This window comes from Sander vitreus, chromosome 1 (assembly GCF_031162955.1).
Source record: "Sander vitreus isolate 19-12246 chromosome 1, sanVit1, whole genome shotgun sequence".
NCBI classification, from domain to species: Eukaryota; Metazoa; Chordata; class Actinopteri; order Perciformes; family Percidae; genus Sander; species Sander vitreus.
Window position 1 is genome coordinate 27,953,638 of NC_135855.1, and position 20,030 is coordinate 27,973,667.

The window sequence follows — 20,030 nt, forward strand, 5'->3', positions numbered from 1 at the left end:
ATATGCTAGCAACAAACATACTGCATGTACACAAATTCAGAGAGAAAGATAATTGGTCTTGGTATTGTTGAAATGTTCACAAGGCACTTATCTAAATCATTTCTCTTTGTCCTTCTGTCTTTCTCTTGGTCAGTCTCTTTTATTAACTGCACAACAACACCAGGCCATGCTGTAGTCAGCACTCTATTTACAGCCAATGGCTCTCAACTACGTAAACTCTAAAAAGTGCTCTTCTAAAATGATAGAAGATGAGAAGTTGTTCTCCTCTCATGCACCTCTTTTTTATCCTTCTTTGTTTAAAAAATGGCAGTTTTTGTTCCTCTCTCCACTCCTTTTCTCTCCATACATTCCCTAAATGTTCGACTCTGTGTAAGAGGTGTCTCAGCAGTCTAATTATTCTGGAAAACCGTGTTCTCTTGCTTATGTTTGATGTTTCTTTTTAGACTCTGAACTGTCTGTCTGCCTCTTTGGGCAGCTGTATTTATCTGATGCAAAGTGACTCGCTCACTTGATGCTGTTCAATGTTTTTGAGGTTGTTTTCAAGCCCAAAGAAAAAATATCCGGACTCATCTGTCTGTTGGCCGGTTAAATATCTCTATATATCTCGATTCCTTTTATCCCTTCATCTCTCTGTCCGTCTGTCCTTCTGCCTACTTACATCTGGAGGAGACATAAGGATAACATGCAGGATCGAGTGGTCAGTCCATCCCTGTATCCCTCCTTCCAACTATCCAGTCATCCAATGAGATGTATTTATTTAGGAGATTTTTTTTTTTTTAATGTGTTTATATTTTTATTATTAATCTGTGGGTAAAGGGTCCAAATATCAACATCTAATTGACTGTAGCTGTGTATCTGCCTCTCCGTCCATCACTCCATCTGTCTACCGATGTCTTGAGGACACGTCGAAGCAGGTGATCATCATGAGGTGGGCTTTGCAGAAGTTGACTCTGGTCTCCAGTTTGTCCGTCACGGTCTCCAGAGCTTGCAAATACTCCAGTGAGTCGACTTCGTAGGCCTGCTGTAGCTCAACTGAACATGGACAGACAGGCAGAGATATGAAGGTGACACAATTTGCTAAAACATTGTTATACGTACTTTGTTTATGAGAATATAACTAATTTTAAAATCTGGTGATATTCTATATTTTTGTTATTGACAAATTCCATGAAAAGACCAAAACCATTGAGAAATTGATCCTACTAAGAAGTGTCGTGTGTATCCAAAGCTTGATTTTATTCCTCTGTGTCATAGATCTCCATTGTTGTCCAAAAACAATTACACATCAATGAGCCACACTGTTGTCCTGGGTGACATGTTTCTTCATTACAGTGAATACAGGCACTACTTTTTTGATTTTGATCTTAATCGTGAAGATGGGAAATAGTCCCCAAAACTGAATTATTTACTCCTGTTTGAGTAAAGTTTGCTAAAAACAACTTTATATTTGTGACCCATTTCTAAACATGCATCTTCAGAAGGAACCAATAGTCTTGAGGCCGGAATCCACAAACAAGGTAGGGAAGTCAGAAAGTATTGAGTCAGACTAACGCTTTATTGGTTTTAATGTGTTTTCATTGGATTTGTTGACAAAATAAAAACTTTAGAATAACACCAGCCGTATTCTTTAAATACCTTATTTTTAGAAAGCAATTTATTATGATATAAAGTATAGGTGTGAACAGTTTTTCTCAACCTTTTTAAACAAACAAAAACGAAGCCATTCGATGAAACTGCCATTACACTCAGAATATGTAAGTTCTCTTGAATTTCAACAATAGGCAAGAAACAGAGAGAATTTAGTATTTATTTTAGTATTTATTAAGGATCCCCATTAGCTGACGCCTAGACGACCAGCTAGTCTTCCTGGGGTCCAAAACGGAGAAGAAGAGAAGAGAGAATATGCTTGATAACTCCTATGGATAATATCCTATCCAGTCAATCAGATCATCAAATTTATTTTCTAACTTGTTAAGAACCACTAGTGTAGAATACATGATAAGACATACACACACACACACACTCCCTGATGTGTCAGAGTCCTACTTACACTCGGTGGTCCATTTGTGCGGTTCCAGCATCAGGTACTGTTTGGTTTGTTCCAGCTCCTTCTTCAGACACTGGTACTTGGCTCTCACTTCACTGATTCTCTGCTGACGGTGTTCTAACAGACGGAGCTTGGCACTGACATACACCACCTCCTGACACACACAGAGAGGACAGACAGGCAGACATTATTTATCCGGGAGGATAATCCAGGATTGTGTTGTGAAACACATGTGGCTCTCTTTCAGCAGCAGCCTGTTTAACATTCACACGGTTGCATACATTCACACCTCATCGACCCTCAGTGTGGCCGCAGTCGAGTGCTTTCGGACACTGAGCAGCTTCACTGGAGCAGTCGGGGGTTAAGTGGCTTTCTTAATGCTTGCTGTAGGGAAAATCTATTTTTCATGGTTTTCTCTCTCACCCTCTTTCCCAAAGCTCACAATGCTCCCTCTCCTGAATACATAAAGGTTTAAGAGTGGAAACCCCAAAACCTGCACCATGCATTCATTTGCAACAATTTCATGAGTTTCACACTGTATTCTGCTACATCTGGGGACTTTTTAACACAGAGGGAAATATAATGTAGATTTATTCAAAAGAAAAACTCACTATTCATTCAGAACATAGTGCTAATGCTGATTCATTCCAAATCCTTACTGTTGTATTTTTAAAACGTATTGTTTTTTCATTAACACATACTGTAGCTCTGGTCCCTTCACTTCCTATGTCTCTGTCTTTTCTTCTCCACCTTCCTCCTCTTGTCCTACACTTATTGCTTTTTAATGTGTCCCACAACTATTATTCATCAAATCAATTTATTTGACATAGAGTGCAATATGCCTCCTGCCCTCTGGGCCTCTTCCTCTGCTCCTTGGCTCTCAACCTTCTTTAATTCTCTCCCCACATCCATTCCTCATTCTCCTTCACCCGACCACTGCAGTATAGTTTCCTCACACAATTTCTCCTTTCGTTAACTCTTTCCCGCTTTCTTTGCTCCGTCTTTTGTTTCCAACTGTCTTCCACACTGTTAGTCTGTCTTTCTCCCCCCCCCCATTTCCTAGCCTTATTTGACCCTTTTTTCTCACTTTAGTCCGACCATATGTGAATACGTCTTTTACCTGTGGAGATTGGAGAATTTTAGTCTGTATCTGCCATGTTTCTAATTCTCCCAAAGTCACAGCCTTCTTTACCTGTACAAACGGTGAAAACTCTGAATACTGACATCCACAGAGTTGTGTGGAAAACTGTGGTGAAAAATCCTATTTCAGGGGGAACATTCTCTCTGTATTTTTTTTAAGGATGGATACACTTAAAGCACTTTACAAACTGAAAAAAATCTTAAATGTGGTCCAGTTATTGTTAAAGTGCACCCTTATCAATGATGTAGCTCCCCTCACCCATTCCTCACTCGCCTCCTTTCTCTCTCTCACCTTGCTCCCTCCTTTGTCTCTCCTCTTCTGCAGTCGCTCGACGTCATCGATCTCGTACACCTTGATCTCGAAGGTTTCTGTCGTTGCCGTCGTGCCCCGGAGGTTTGAGGGAGTTGGGGGCCCCAGTGGGCCATCTACCCAGCATGCACCTGGGCTGGAGGAGGAGGAAGAAGAGGAAGTGATGGTCTGTTTGGAGGAGCGGTGAGAAGGTGAGGAGGAGGAAGAGTCTAAGGTCAGTGCTGGGATCAGGCGACGACGCTGGAGGCCTGAAAGAACAAATAAGATGAAGACAAAAACAGTGTTACACACCACCAGAGTGTTTCCAGACATAGAAACACATTTGGTGATAAATACTGCAGCCCTTCAACTCTCTTTCATTTTTTAAGTATTATCACTGCTCCATACATGTATAAAACAAATTACACAAAATAGGTATTTCTTACATTTAGTGATGCGTTGTTGTGAGTTGTGCATTTTGAGTTACTAGTCTTTATCAAATTTAAAGAAAAGCCATCCTTCAACTGACCAAATAGCCATTTCAACCATAAACACGTCCTCTACATCATACAAACAGCTTGAGCAGGGCATAGCTTGATACTCAATTGGCTTTATAACTTCTACTACTGAACTACAAGTACATTACTAGATCAACTAAGAAGATATTCCGCTCAAATAATTGGCAGAATAAAGTTTCTTTATTGCCAAATATATGTCATGCTTTTTTTCTCTTTGTAGTTTATACCATTAAAGGAATATTTTGTGATTTTTCGAAGTACACTTATTTGCTTTCCTTCCGAGAGAGAAAAGTTTCAGCTCTAGGAAGTCACTGTGCTCAGCCAAAATGGCACATAACCACCCGTAAAACAACACATTAAACAAATGACATATATCGTCCTAATTAGTGATCTTTAGAGGTGCTGATAGGCAGATTTGGACAGAGCCCGGGTAGCTGTTTCCAGTCTTTGTTCTAAGCTAACAGCTGCTGGCTGGAGCCTTATATTAAACAGACAGATATGAGAGTGGTATTGATCCTCTCATCTAACTCTCTGCAAGAAAGCGTATTTTGCAAAATGTCAACGTATACCTTTAATTTAGCACAATAAATATGCATTGGTGGGCCCACATGGCTTAGTAGTTACATAGGACCATTCAGGATCAAAAGGTAAACAAGATAAAACACATTTTCAGCTGCACAGTTAATACATCAATACACAGCCACACAGTAGACACAGACCGTACAACTTAAGTGTCCTTGCGCTCTACAGGGATCCCCTTACTTGTTCACTCTTTACCATTTGCTTTGCCTCAGAATAAGTTTCTTACAGGGGAAAACAGGAAGATGGGACATGGATATAAAAACAGAATATTATAAGCTGAGGAAAGAAATCATAGTTGGTAGAGGAAAGAGAGGGATATGGATCGATCACTGGAGGGAGGCAGAAAGGAAAGGATAAAAGAAAAGTATTGAGTGATTGAACAAGCAGAAAGGGAACTGAAAACACATAATGTGAGATAAAAAGTTTAGTCTCTGTTCATGAAGCTCACAGATAAGACCATCAGGCCGCTCTCTAATCTGCCCACTACGCTAGAATGAACACACATACTCATACATGCACACATGCTTTGCATAGAAATTGTCAGCCATGTAGGAATGAGAGTTATCAGATTCACCAGGAACTGAGGGATAAGGTGTGAGAGAGAGAGAGAGAGAGGTGATTTTAATGAGGTCGCAGCTGTCTTTTGGTCTCAGTGTGCCACAGAAAGGTCAGAGACATTAGTATTCCATTATGTAGTAGAAAGCGGAGTATAAGAGGACAGAGAAAGAATGAGGGTCTGCAGGGGGAGAGAGTTGGACGAATGTGGGAGAGGAATAGATGAAAAAAAAGATGAGGAAAGGTAGAGACATCGAAGAGTTAGTGAATCTTATCTAATGGAAATCAAGCATGAAGGGAGAGATGTGATTCAATTTCGGTCGCACTAATATCTTCACATGTTGCTTTAGTCTGTGGCACATCTGTCCATTTTTACTATTTATATTCTATCTGCCTAAATTGGGACAGAATTGTTGTATTCATCTTGAACATGTGCAACAAACAGAGTAATCATTTCTGTGTTCCTGTGACAGTTTGACAGTCAATGTTCTCTTTGAAGCGCAGAATCAGTGGTTAAAAGGAAAATGAGGGTAAATCCAGACTTTATGCTGTGTGGCAGGAGGTGAGGCTGCATCTGACACACATGGATGGAAAAGATTACTCCAATTTAAAATAATAATCAGAGACACACCAGGAAGAGCTGCCTCTGTCCAATTTGATTTTATGTACATATCCATTCTCGTGGTTAACCAGTAGAGTGTAATTTGGCGGGCGCATTAGCAGCCTCTCTCTGTGCTGTTCTGGTGAATATATAATATTCATTACAGCCCACACCAGCACATTCCCCTTACCATTTCACAGATGGGTGGTCAGGGTCACCTTTCCTACCTGCAACCTCCTTCTGCAGCCACAGCTCCCATCACTTTTCCCTGACCTGTTCATTGCTTTCTCATTATACCATTGTACTATACCAATTGATTCTCCTCCATAGAGGTATTTCTTGGTAATTCTATCAGTCTATCTTCCTTTCTTAGCTTTCTATTATTATATTTTTTTTTAGCTTTAGCAGTCTTCTAATCACATTTTGTCAAAGCTTTCATCTCTATAGATATTATAAGAATAGTTTAGGTTATTGAGAAGTTAACTCATTTCATGAATAACTAACCATGAGTGCAGTTCTCATTTGATTTTGTGGTCTCATGGGGTGTTTGTAGGTTAATGACTTGCATGTGTTATTTAGATCACACTTATAGCTTTGTCATATCTAAATTAAGGGGTGCTGTAGCTCTACTGATTAAGGGAAATGATGAATTTACCCCCCTGTAAACAAGAGTAAGCCGACCCCCTCAAATTTTTTACATGCATTTCTTGTCAGCCTTCATGATATTCCAAAATCCAATTCAGTGAAAACGTCATTAAAGCAACATGAAGAAAATAGGTTTAAAGGTTTATTTGTGACCTGTGTTGCTCCTGCTCTTCTTGCTGCTCTTAGAGCTCCGTCTGGAGGAGGTGGTGGCTGAGCTGTGCTCACTGAGAGAGTCCTGAGCGGAGGAGGTGCTTCCTGTGTTCTCGCTGCTGTCTCTCAGCATGCTCTCATAGCCGCTGCTGCCTCCACTGTGGTAAAACAAGGCTGTCTTCCCCATGGCCGGGGGGAGCTCGCCACTCAGTACGCTGCTGTTAGATGCAGAATGAGAACACAGTTAAAGGTGAAATCATAAAATAAAATGTTTTAAGCAGCACCAAAAGTATTTTGTGAGTAATTTAAATTTTGACATTTCTCAATGAACTTAGGATTCTACCTGTTGTCACTAGCATGGCCGCTGCTGCAGCGATGTGGTTTTCTGGGAGCTGTGATCTTGCTGTAAGGGGAGGGCAGCGTTTGGACCACTGCTGCCTTCTCCTCTCCCAGGCCACCTCCACCACCACCACTTCCTGCTCCAGCTCCCCCTCCACTGAGAACATGAAAGTAGGATAAATAAAAAAGCTGAACCCATAAACAGATTATTTTTGGAATTTGTTTTAATGGCATTTTGCCTTTTTTAGTTAATTGTTGACTGCAGAGAGCAGAGGGAATGGCGTCCCTGATTGAAGTTAAACTGCAGATTTAGCAGCTTGCACCTTAGACCATCAGGAAATTGTTATGGCAGCTCTGTTCTTGATGATATTCTTACATTACACATGAATGGTGTCTAATGCCTAGAAACTTGCGCATCAGTACATCATGTAATTAATTCAATTTATATAAAGTGCTCTATGAATCTCACGCCTGGTGTAATTTTCTTTGTTAAAGATGTCCTACTAAATGCTTGAAATGTAAAATGACATCAAGTAAAACTGACTAACCTTGCCCCTCCAACTCCTCTTTCCTCTGCTGGATCTGAGGCACCTCCCTGGGCATGACTCCTGGAACGAGAGCCTGCACTTCCCTGGAGAAGCTCTGAGATTCGACCGTTGACAGCCCGGAGAGGCAGCTTGGCAGCCAGGCTTCCCCCTCGACTGCGGCTCAAAGACTGGGTAGACCAGGATCCTGGGGTTGGTCCCTGCTGCTGCAGAGGGCCCTGGACTGAGCTCTGGGGCTGAGGAAACAGATAAATGGCTTAGGTGGATGGAAGAAGAAACGGAGGCCATGACTGCTTTAATTACTTGCATTGAGTTATTGATGAATGTGATTCTTGTGTAAAGCTGAAAGTGCACAATGAGGAAGGTCTTGCAGTCATTAAAACTGGGTGGTTCATGTAGTTTTTGTCTGATAAGCAGAGTAATGTAGTTTACAAGTGTTAAAATTGTGTTTATTTACAGTAAAGAAATATTCTGTCCTACCTTTCCATTAGGAGGAAGGCTGGAGCTGCGGCTGGAAGCTTGGCTTAAAGACTTGGTGGAGAAGCTGAGAGTCTTGGTGCTAGATGCAGACAAACTCCTGGCCTTAGGACTGCTGGTCATCAGCAACTTACTGACCGCTGAGATCTTTGACTGGCCGCTGGCTTTGGCTGGTGACTGTGGAGTGCTGCTTGGACCAGGACTGGCACTGAAAGTGAAGCTGCCAGTGTTTCCAGTAGGAGAAGATACTGGTCCAGCACGGGTGAGGCTGCGCCCAGTACGAGGCATGGTGCTGTCCCCCCTCACTCCTCCTCCTCCCCCTCTCAGGCTCCCCCCTCTCTCCAGAGAGAAGCAGTCATAGTGGTGTGAACCACTGTGGGAGCTGTGGGCCCGACCCAGAGAGTTGGTTCTGTTTGCAAGCTGTTCCAACTTGGCGCTGAAAAGTCTGCTGCTGTCTATGCTGGAGCCTCGTTGTCTGGTGAAACCTGCATCATCTACTGAGCTGCCCAGTAATGAGGCTCCATGGCTGGGTTGGTGGAGAGGGCTGGCTGCCCTGTTCCGCTGGTCGAGGCTTGACTTCCGTACCGGTGGCAGAGGTGGGATTCCCCCCTTCTTGTGGGATAAAAAGCCCTGTTTTCCAGTTGATCCTCTGCAGTCAAGAGTGCCGCGGGGACTGCAGGGAGTTGAACTGGTGACACCAAGATTACGGTACTCCATTCCATTGTCCAAGCCGTCGTGGCGGTTGAGACGATGCCAGCAGCGGGGAAGACTGGCAGTACGGTGGATATCTGGGCTGTAGATACTAGTCAGACATTCTCCATGGGCAACAACAGCGACCATCTCACAGCCATCCACCACTCTTTTACAGGAATCTGGAGACGATACAACCTCACCACCTGAACTAGAGCTGCCATGATCCCCACCTGGTGATGGAAAAATAGCTGTTAAGAGGGAACATCGACTTCATTTTAAGAATCCTGTAAATATTTTTCATTCCTTCCTCTCATTTCACTGTTTCTTTCCATCAGGCCTGGACTGGCCACTGGCCAGCTGATTGGCTTGAAGTTTCAGTTTTTAAAAACAACTACCCTTCCCAAGGTGTGTCTACGTTTTGAAATAATGAAGAACAAAACCTGTATACTTTGTCTGGTGGAAATAGCTCCACTTACTCAGAGCTACCAGAGCTTCATGATAATCAACACAAGTCCAGTGAGCTCTGAGGAAATGCCAGGAGCAAAACAAACACTATTCATTCTTGTAGCCTTAATTATGGAAGTGCAGTTGACTAACTCTTTAAACTGACAGACAATTGGCGTTTTTTCGGCAGTATTTGTGTGTAATAATAAAACTAAAAGAAATGTTACAAAGCGGTTACAGTATATGTGGTCTGTTGTGAATATGTGGAGATTGGCCTGGCCTGACGTTTGATTCCCAACCTGAACTATTATCCCAGTCCGGCCCTGCTTACCGTCCTTGCAGAAGCTCCTGTAGTCTCCGGTCCCGGCTCCAGCCTGACTATTTGAATGCTCTACGTCCCTCTTCTCTGGCTTCACATCACATACAAGCTCCCTGGACCTTTCCTCCTCCATGCCGCGCTTCAACCAGGGGTCTTCAAAGCTCATCTCACTGGAAATAGAAGCTAAAAGTGGTGCATTAAATTTGCCCGGGTCTTTCATTACGCTGGTCTTGGTAGGTGTAGAGAGAATGGTTGGTTCCTGTATAACCATGGGTTTGACAGTCACACATGGGTGCACACTGATGGTGGTCTTGAAGGGAGAGAGGTTACTAGGTCCTTTGAGAATTTGGATGTTAGTTTTAGCCATGGATGGAGGCAGTTTCCTCAGCCTGTCTTTGGTTGGAGTTGCCTTATCACTCCCGTTTTCTGACAGCACCACCTGTCCTTCCAGACTCCCTCTTCTCGGGCTGCCACAGCTTTCATAACCACCCAGCCCCTCCACTCCGAACGAAAGGCTGTGGTTGGGTTCAGGTTCAGCCAGGGCCTCCCCTTGCTGGCTCCGGGACTGACTGAAGCTGTGTAGAGACTGGTCAGCTTCACTGCCCACGCTCAGATCACTCATCCAGGAGGAGATGGGTGAACCACAGTTAGACACTGTGGCTAAGGCTTCACCTTCTATCCGCAGCTTGGCCATGGCCACCTACAACAGGACACAATTCAATTGATGATTTATGTTTTATAAAAAAAGTTTTATATACATTTGATTACCTGGAGATTGATAGGTTTATAGACCCCCATAATGGACTCATTGCATCCATCAGCCAATCAGACAATGCCAATGATGAGACATAATTTCCCATCAGCGGCAGCCATGTTGGCCCCACAGCCCTACTCTGTGGCTTTTGGTGGGTATTGTTCAGTATTTGGTTCTTATGGTTCAAATCATATCAAATCCATATGTGTGAACATTAGCTTTAGTTTAGGACACATATCCACATGCCAAATGATCTCAGTCGCTGTGCAAAGCGATGTTAGTCACACTAACCTCTGCCATGGCAACAACATCTGTAACCCCTGAGGTTGTTGCAGGACCTGCAGGCATGTGATAATCCTCCACAGCTCCATCCTCAGCAGTACCGCTGATGTATTGAGAGCCCAAGGCGAAGGCAGTGACAGAGCAACAGTCGCTTTTAAAGCTTATGATGCTCGTTGGACGACAGGTCAGGCCCTGAGTGTCCATTAGAGCTGTCACATCAAGGTCCTCCTCGCCTCCAGAAGCCACAGTGTACACTAGTTCATCCTCCCCAAGTGAGAGAGATCCAACTGTTCCTACAGATACTGCCGGTCCTGAGGCTGCAAGTGGAGGAGAGCATGAGAACCAAGTTACCACATTTGTGGAAACGTCGTTCATTTCCTAGCTGTTCATATTTGTCGTCTTAATTCTTCCTCTATTTTTGCATATGACTCATATGACTTATTTTTTCATCTCACCCCCCTCTCCTAAAAATAGCAATGTTTTACTGCAACTGACCATCCCTGTGCGTGTCCAGGGGTATTGGTGGGACGTCATCGTCGCACAGTGTCTCAGCTGATCCCAGGCTGGCAGACAGAGACTGCATTGGCTCTCGGACTTGTGGGTTCATGCCCACCGGAGAAGTCCTGGACAGCAGGGAGTCTGTGGAGGATCGGCCGCTGTCTGCAGCCAAACTGTCTGCAGAATCAAAAACACACATTGTAATTAATTTTGTTTTCCACTTGCACAATACAAGGAAACTGGCTTCACACTATGCCAATGCCAATTTGGAAACCCTGGTTATTTAACTGATAAACTGTGTTGTGCTCAGGCTAAGTATGTGACTATATTTTATATGCCTTAAGACATTTATGTAGACTCTATTATCGCCTCGTAAAGGTGTTGGCATAAAACATCAACAGCATTACATGCAGGATTTAGATGCATTTATGGATGCCCAATAAGAGACCGTTTATACATCATTAAGACTTAAGCAGTTCCAATAGTACTTACAGTACTCTAAAACATATCCAAAGCATAAACATATAGAAAGATGCATACTGTCTGAAGTTAAAGTATCTGTGGTCTGGCCATCTTGAGCCAGAGTGTGTGAGGACAGAGGGGGCGTTGCCGGCATCACGCCCTTCTGGGTGTACACTTTACACCGCTGGGATGGGGAGGACGGAGGCCTGAGGAGGGACACAAGGATCCAACATTATGGAGCCGGTCTTTGGTACTGCTGTCTTCTTACACATTTAGACTGTTTATTAGTCCACATGCAACTGCGTTGTTGCTGCTTACGGTTTGATTTAGCAGCAACAGCAAGAAATTCTTTTTGTGATAACATTAAGGTTTTCTTTAGACATCTTTCAAACGTTGTTTTCATTAAAACTGAAGTTCACAGTCAAAATTATTACCCACACATACTGTATGTATGTGTATTTTACCTGTAGTCTGAGGTTTTGGTCAGGCTGGCAATGCCGAGGCGCGGTGATCCTAACGGCCGTGCCTTCCCCTCAGTGTTACTGCCCACGTTCAGACTCTCACGGCTGTTGAAAGAGACAATACAGGAGACATCTCGACAATTAAAGTCAAATACTTTCCAAAGGCTAATAGCAACATCTGCAAGAAAAAACATTTACACAATGTATACATAACTCCACCTGTCCTCACCTGTCATGCAGGGAGCTCTTAGCCCTGTGCAGGGGGTTCGAGGTGATGTTGCTGCTTCCTGTAACACTTCTGGTACTAGTAACTATTGGGGAACCAGAAGTCTGTGCCAGGCTGTGGATCATGGTCTGGGCCAGCTCTGCCTCCTCCACCACCTCCTTGATGTCCTGCAGCTGCTGGTCATTGGTCCTCCTCCTGGCTGCTGCTGCTGCTGCTGAGGAGGATAACTGCACTGCACTTCCTACAGCACATGCGGAGCCTGTGGGATGTTGGACAAAACAATGTTTTTCAAATCCCAAACTAAAGTAGGCCTTGACTTTATGCTGAATTATCGAACTACAATTATCACACTAGTTTACGGAAGCTTTCAAAGCCAGTTCTTGGTCACAAATGATTCAGGTCCTAAAAGTAAGTCTCTGGAATACAACATTTATATAAAGCATTGTGTAATCAATTAACCTGTTTTGACTTCTGTATCCAACACATCAGCAGAGCCAGGAGCAGAGAGAGCTGAGGTTGGGGCAGCTGAAGACGGACATGGCTCTTGTTTGGCACCTTGTTTGCTCGCTGGAACCTCTTCAAAGGGGAACTTTGCCACCTGAACAAAGGTACAGAGTGATGGATGAAAAGGAGAAATGCTCCCTTCTTCATTTGATTTGATTGTTGACAAAGGAAATGCTCTCTACTTCTGTCGCCTTTATTTCAAAATTTGAGCACACTGTTATCCAAGAGAACTTCAGTGGTGGTGGATGAGAATGAACAAGATCACTTGATCTGCTATCAACATAAACAAAACGGTCCTGAAACAAATATTTTCAAAATAATGAGGTAATGCCTTTTCAAATGTATTATTTTGTAACACAATTGAAAGCATCTGCTTATCGAAAGGGACAGAAAGATTGACACCATAAACACAAGCTGTGACAGCAAGCAAAAGGTTGAGCAGATACAACCTAAAGCCATTTTCCATTTGAATAAAGTGTTCAACTTGTCAAACAATCTGTCAAACCTTCAGTACACCCTAGCTGCATCTCATGTCGCTTATTTGATAGCTCCTCGAAGTTGTTCTGTCCCTCCTTAGTGAAGGCCGTCTCAAAGCTCTTATTTCTGCCCCGAGGACTGAGGAAGGATCATCGAGGAGCTATAGGCGAGAATACACGAGAGCAGCCTTCCCGGAAGCCGTGCAGCTGAAGGCGTTGCTAACTCCGCCCAAACAGCTGGAATATTCATGTGACGCTTCAGAGGAAAGGACGTCTCATCTCTCTAAAACACATTTGCTCATTGCCTCTCTCCTTGCATGATCTCTCCCATGCTTCCTCGGTGGTAGGGACTAAGACACGAGGAAGGGAGGCAAGTGGAGGAATCAGGGATGCAATTTAAGGGACATGAGATGCGCCGTATGTCTTTCTCTTCTCTGGTATATTAATTCAATTCAGTTTTATTTATAGTATCAAATCATAACAAGAGTTATCTCGAGACACTTTACAGATAGAGTAGGTCTAGACCACACTCTATAATTTACAAAGCCCCAACAATTCTAGTAATTCCCCCAAGCAAGTTAAGTTATTTACTTTTAAAAACAATAACAAAGATGACAGAAAACTCTCATCACCTCCTCGCTGCCGTCAATGCAGTCCAGTCTCTCCTGCAGCTCAGCAAAGGTGTTGCACTTCAGGCACTCGGCTCCTTCCTCTGGGACAGGGGCCAACGGCTGCCCAAGCAGTGACTGACAAGGCTGAGGCAGGGGTTGAGAGGGGCCACTGGGCTGGTCCTCTGGCTGAGACTGCACCTGTTCCAGCAGAAATCACAGACGTAAGTTTCAATACAACAAACATTCTTCTGATCACTTCTGATTGTCTAAACTCTAAATATATTTAAATTACCTTGTTCTGGGCTCCAGCTGCCTGACTTTGACTTTGTGTTTGATGCTGCTCTGAAGTTTTGCCTCGAAGCAAAGTGGGAATAATTGGCACAAATTCTGGTGGTCCCTCATTGTCCGTCAGCTCTCTATCTGACACCGCCGCCCCGTTCGGGCCCACATAGATGACCGTGTCACATGACTGCTCGCTGCTCGAATATTCGTCAGGGTCACTGGACAGTCGCAGCAACGGAAGGTCAGAGTCAGTGTCACCGCGGTGATGGAAAGATCGCAGATGGGTCGGACGACGCATGCGACCCTCCTCGCAGGAGCTCTCTCCTCCAGAGGAGCTGGACGTGTATTGCTGAGAAGGGATAGAGACAGACAAGGAGGAGGCAGAGTAGGTGGTGAGAGAGAAAATTCCCTTTTTAGATTTGCAGAGTGTGAAATATTATTTTATTTTGCCTTTAATTGACAGTTTACACTAGAGAGAGACGGGAAAGATGGAGGAGAGAGAGAAAAGGATGACATCCATATAGATCCTGGACATTAACCTTAGCCAAGTAACTTACATTTAATTAAATTATTCCTATTTCTATCACAGACTGGCACTTTAAGGTATCTACTGACTTCAGTTTTTTTTACTTTTTATTTTTCGAGCTCTGAAGCCATCACGCCTTTTTCTTCAGCTGAACAATTTCGATATAAATGAGCATGAGAAGTGAAAGGTGAGAGAAAGTCTCAGCAGCACATGTGGTTCATGTGATGAAAAGGGAGTGGAGGGAAGAAAAAAAAAATCACAATAACTCCAGAAATAAAACGTGTGATATCAAGAGCAATGTCAAGATTATGAGCAGGACGTATGTTTCATTGTTAAGATTGACATGGACACTAATTAACAACAGTTACATGTCCATCTGTTCAAGCATCTTAACCAGTGACTTGAACTCAATGTACCTAAAGTTTTAGTTTCATGGGATCCCAATTTGAATGAAGCATTGAGGTTTCATCAAAACTCACCACTGTGACTTTAGTTTTCTTCTTTTTCATGCGGAGGACGCGGGAAGCAATCTGGATGGTGGAAAGGGTTTCTGAGAAATCTCTGGGTAAGGCAGAGATGTGAGCAATCATCGTGGTCCGGCAGTTCATGTTGCCTAGCGACTCCCTTAGCAACATGGTCAGCTTGCTGTCCCTAGTAACACACATACACCGAGATGTGAGGACTAAAGACACGTTGGAAATGCACACAGTCACTCAAAGTTGTGACAAAACTGGTCGATTTTCCAACCGACCCCCACGCACGTCTGACATTTGACAAATAATTATTAATAGCTCGTCTCGGTTACAGTCTACTGTGATGACAAAAACACTAGGCTAACACATTCATTTGCTGTAAATGAAGCTACAATATTTAAAAGGTAAAGTCAATAATTATTATTGATTATGTTAATTGATTAATGCTGCTTAAAGACATTAAAAGGTTGCTATTCCAGGCTAAAGCTAACACAGTCTTAAAAGAAGCACTCTGGATATTACGTAGTCTAATATTGGGAGATGATCTATCTCCAAGAGAGAGATTATGCTCGCAGATGGGGGAGTAAAAGTAGGCTGTGTGTTTAAGAAAATACTTTCTCCTGGGTGGGCTACTGCAATCTTTCATAGTCGTGTGTGTGTGTGTGTGTGTGTGTGTGTGCGTGCTGAGGCCTGCAGGCTGACAGTGAGTAAAGCTCCTTTGTGGCCCAATGCCTCACGCTGCTGTCCCCCTTTTCTAAAAACACAGCCTACAGGCATGTCTCACACACGTATGTGTGCATTCACATGCACACACATACAAGTATGTATACACTCCGATCTTGACCTCTTCTTTCTCATCGATGCTCTACTCTCTCCTACTCCTCCTTTCTCGGTTTGCTGCCTCAGGCTTCAGCAAACCCTCTTCTCTCTCCCTCGATTTATCTCTATCTCTATATCTCTCCCTGAGATTAATGTAGGTAAATTCATGACTCATGAAGTATTCATTTGCATGTTAATTCAAGTGCTGGGGACGTTGGATTAGATCTTACCTCCCAGCTTGTGCTAGATTTATTACCATTTTTTTTTTACCAGGGAAGACTGTGTGTAACATGATGCTCTCTATGATTAAAACTTGCCTATAATGAAAGCGTCATCTAAATTCCGAGATCACCGCTACAAGAAGCTAATATTAAGGAGCACGCTTGAAGAAGCAGGTTGTTCACTCACAGACTTTTACTTATGTATGACTGAGCTAATAAATTAAGACAATCTAAACTTTCCTGGAGTTCACTGGAATGTCTATGCTTATATTGCTAATATTAAGAATTACAATGGTTAGTTGGGATATTGGAGTATAGTAGAACAACTGACTGTGTCCCTGGAGTTGCTTGCATGACAAAGAGACTCCAGACAGCATAGGAGATGGGTTTCAATGGTAAAATTTAGGGAGCTGCAGACGGAAGGGTGACTTTGCCAGACAGAGAAATACAGCAATCCAGATGGAAGTGGTCTGATTTTGGACAGCGAGCTGTAGAGAGTCCCTGATGAGAAAGGTTAGGAATGTGAGAAGAGCCTTTAAATCTGCATGAGCATGTTGTGGCTGAAACGTTGTCTGTCTGCAATCACACTGAGATGCTTGGATTCATGTCTGGGCAAGAGCCAAAGCGTTGATTTTGTGGTAACAGAGAACTGTCTGCCCTTTTTTCTTGAACTGTAAAGCTACAAACACATGACAATGTCTACTAATCAACTGGCACCAGTTACCTAGCAACAGTACTGGAACAAGAGTGGGATCATAAGAACAGGATGGGACCCTATCCCAAAAGTAATGAAGCACTGAGAGACACTGTGATGAAGTTAATGGAGCAGAAATCTTGAAATCAAACTGGATTTAAGCACATTTTTGTGTTTGTATCTCTTCGGTCCAGACTAAAATATCAACAACAATAACAATCAGATGGATCGCCATTAAATCCTGTACATTCATGATCCCTGGATGATGAAACGTAATGACTTTGGTGATCCCGTGACTTTTCCAAAATTTTTCCAAATATTATCTTCTTATTATCTGCTTACCTACTTAACAGTCATTGCTACCATGTTTGGATGCTGATGTTAGCATTTAGCTCAAAGCACCACTGTGCTTACCAAAAGTCAAGCCTCACAGAGCTGCTAGCATTGCTGTAGACTCTGGTCTTTTTTTAGAGGTAATGTTTAGTTTGTACCTCAGTTTCTCCAAATGCTAGCTACTTTAAAATGATTGTACTGTATGACGACACTGACCCATCTTTCTCTTATATTCCAAGGAAGAAGATAATTTAGCTTATGGCTACCAGCTGCTCAAAAACACCAACAGAGAAATATTTTCATTAATAGCTAGTCTTATATATCCGGCTGAATGTTCCCCTGCAGTGACACACTCCACCCGTCTCCACTGACATCCACGTTAGCTTGTGCTCCATAGCCTTGTTCAGTCACTTGTGATTCCGTGGTGACCGTTATGTTGATCCTTGGTTCTAGAGAAGTGGCAGTAACACGGCATACATTGCTTAACCAGACCAAATCCCCTGACAATCCGACAACAGTCTGAGTCAACAGTGCCAAACCAGACTCGGCACAGCTTTGCTTTCAGCTTCAGTGTTAGGTAGCAGGTTGTTTTGCAATGTAAATGCAAAAGTTGGTTATTAAAAAAAAAACAGCAGGAAGCACAGGGCTACAAAGTGCTTAAGGACTGTGGAAGAGGAAGGAGGGAAGAAAAGAGGAATTAAATGGAGGTAAAAGGTAAAATGAGGACATTTACAGCTCTCTCCTCTGTCTCTCCTTTGCTCTCATTGCCAGTCAGTTAACCAACAAAATGAATATGATGAATATGTAACAGCAGCTGTTGTTTATAACAATAAGTCTCCAAAACCTGAAGCAACTTGAAATCTCTCGTCTGCTTTTCTCTCTTCCTCTCCTCCAGCTCCAAAACATCCTGCTTTCCTCCTCATTTCACCCTTTAATGCTTTTTCTCTGAAATTATTAACTGGGCCTCTTGGATCCTCTTCTTTGTTTCTACCTCAATTTCTTCTCCTTACTTCATTCAAAGCATCTTAGCTCATTTCCTTACTGCTCTCCTCTTCTACTCTCCTCACACACACTTACACTTGCAAACATCAGCTTACTTGTATGGGATGTGCTTGCTCCCGTTGACCAGGGCCAGGATCACGTTGCCGAGGGCAGATAGGGAAAGGCACAGAGGGGCCGAACTTGGCGAAGAGTTCTCCTTGCTTTTGCCCCCTACTGCTCCTCCTCCTCCAAGTACTTTGACATCACAGCTACCCAGGTCTAGCAGGTGGAGGCGACTGCGACCCCCTGACACTAGCAAAGTGAGAAAATATTTTTAAAAGACAGAGGATGCTGGAGTACGGATCCAAGTAAAGCAAAAATTCTATTTAAAAAACAAATTCATCTTTCAGTCTTGGATTTATGTAGTGACCATTCTGCAGGTTAAATTTTCCACAATTAAAATCCTGATAATCTTTTAAAAGATGCTCAATAAAGAGAAGTGATTTGTGAGAGTAGATGATAAACAACTAAACTATATCATAAACAACCAAATTTAATTTCTGTGGTAGTATTTTTTTTCAGGAGTATAGGGAGTACATACACACGCACGCACACTCGCACAATACACACAGACATTTCTGCCTTATTCTCTCACATATGCATGCATTGAATACGAAAAGTAATTACGAGCACTGAAATTGTTATTATCAGTGATATTTTGATCAGACATTTGTCACAGTCTCTCTTGGTCAAACACACAAAGACACTCTACTGCATTTTGTATTGATGTAGACATGAGTGCATGTGTGATATGACTATTAATCTAACAAAACATCTATATAAGAATCGTGCAGTCTGTGACAGGTTTGTGTACAACTCTGTCAAGAATTCCGATGCTTAAACTCCTTATTTATCCATAGTGACTACAGGTAAATACATTGAACTGTCTATTATTGTTGTGTACACTCGCAATATTTCAATAGTAAACTGCATGTTTGCGGCTGCTTTTATTTTAATATGATAAACAGATACGACTCACAGCAGGCAACGTGCAATGTGATAACAACAGTGCAAATGGTGTAGTATCTGCAGCAGTGTAAGTAGCTGTTTATTTGTTGTATTAATGTCAATAGTTATTAGAACAAACAGTACTTACTCCCTCCTTTGCCTGTCTTTTCCATTCGATACTGGTATATGTGTAATGTAAACAGCATGTGTGAGTTTCTGTGTTCTTCTTCGGTGGTGTTGGGGCGTTGACTACTGTGGCGAGCTGCTATGGCTGCATCCAGAAACCAGGCTGCCTTCTCTGGGGTCGGAGCACGCAGTTCAGACTGGTTCTGGAGCTGGAAAATGTGTGGGAGAAGAAATAATGTGTGAATTTAAAGAAGAATCAAGAGCCAGACAAGAGGGAAGGTACCATTTAATCTTAGCCGAGGCTTGGATAACCTACCAAGAAGTTTCCAATTACTGTTAATATTGTGTAATATGAGGATTCGTCATGTACTGGATTAATAGGCATATTTTCAATTAAAGCATTTTGCCTGCAGGTATTGGTGATAGATGGAAGCAGAGGTGAGTAAGACAGAGAGAGAGAGAGAGAGTGTGTGTGTGTGTGTGTGTGTGTGTGTGTGTGTGTGTGTGTGTGTGTGTGTTGTACTGCAGGATATAATTACTGATGAGATTATGTCAGATTAGTTAAGGATTACACAGATGTTCTTGTATCAGACTCTATAATCCTATAAACATAGAACTGCAGCCATATACACACTAGTTCACCCTCTGTCACTCAGTTGATTTTTGGCGCTCTTCTACATACACTCTATCCAGACTGCTATGTAGTTACTACCTTAAAATGAATGATACAAATGAGATGAGATTTAGTGTCATAAGTAGCCTTTTGTTGGCTGAAACACCCTCATTAAAGTAGACTGATTTTAGTAAATTCAAAAATGTCCCTGTCAGCAAAGCTTTTATATAATTATTGTACTTATTTATCCTTTTTTGTTTGTGTGGTCAAGTCTTGCACTTGACACTGTTCTTCTTTGATTCTGACTTAACCAGTCAGAAGCTCTAACCCTATTTG

At 42.7% G+C, this 20,030-nt stretch overlaps 1 protein-coding gene across 1 annotated transcript in view; it reads right to left on the reverse strand.

Moving 5' to 3' along the window:
- Positions 1-784: 784 nt before the first annotated feature.
- Positions 785-20,030, reverse strand: part of kif26ba (kinesin family member 26Ba) — a 94,157-nt gene continuing 74,911 nt past the window's right edge. The window contains exons 10-28 of the mRNA XM_078251429.1: positions 19,104-19,290; positions 18,064-18,259; positions 14,906-15,077; positions 13,911-14,249; positions 13,640-13,816; positions 12,487-12,625; positions 12,031-12,286; positions 11,805-11,906; positions 11,419-11,546; positions 10,876-11,055; positions 10,390-10,697; positions 9,357-10,044; positions 7,892-8,811; positions 7,415-7,647; positions 6,871-7,023; positions 6,531-6,745; positions 3,480-3,745; positions 2,051-2,201; positions 785-1,032 (exon numbers count right to left, since the gene is read on the reverse strand). Coding sequence (XP_078107555.1) covers positions 884-1,032; positions 2,051-2,201; positions 3,480-3,745; positions 6,531-6,745; positions 6,871-7,023; positions 7,415-7,647; positions 7,892-8,811; positions 9,357-10,044; positions 10,390-10,697; positions 10,876-11,055; positions 11,419-11,546; positions 11,805-11,906; positions 12,031-12,286; positions 12,487-12,625; positions 13,640-13,816; positions 13,911-14,249; positions 14,906-15,077; positions 18,064-18,259; positions 19,104-19,290 — 4,959 coding nt within the window. The 3' untranslated portion in view covers positions 785-883. The remainder of the gene's footprint in view (positions 1,033-2,050; positions 2,202-3,479; positions 3,746-6,530; positions 6,746-6,870; positions 7,024-7,414; positions 7,648-7,891; positions 8,812-9,356; positions 10,045-10,389; positions 10,698-10,875; positions 11,056-11,418; positions 11,547-11,804; positions 11,907-12,030; positions 12,287-12,486; positions 12,626-13,639; positions 13,817-13,910; positions 14,250-14,905; positions 15,078-18,063; positions 18,260-19,103; positions 19,291-20,030) is intronic.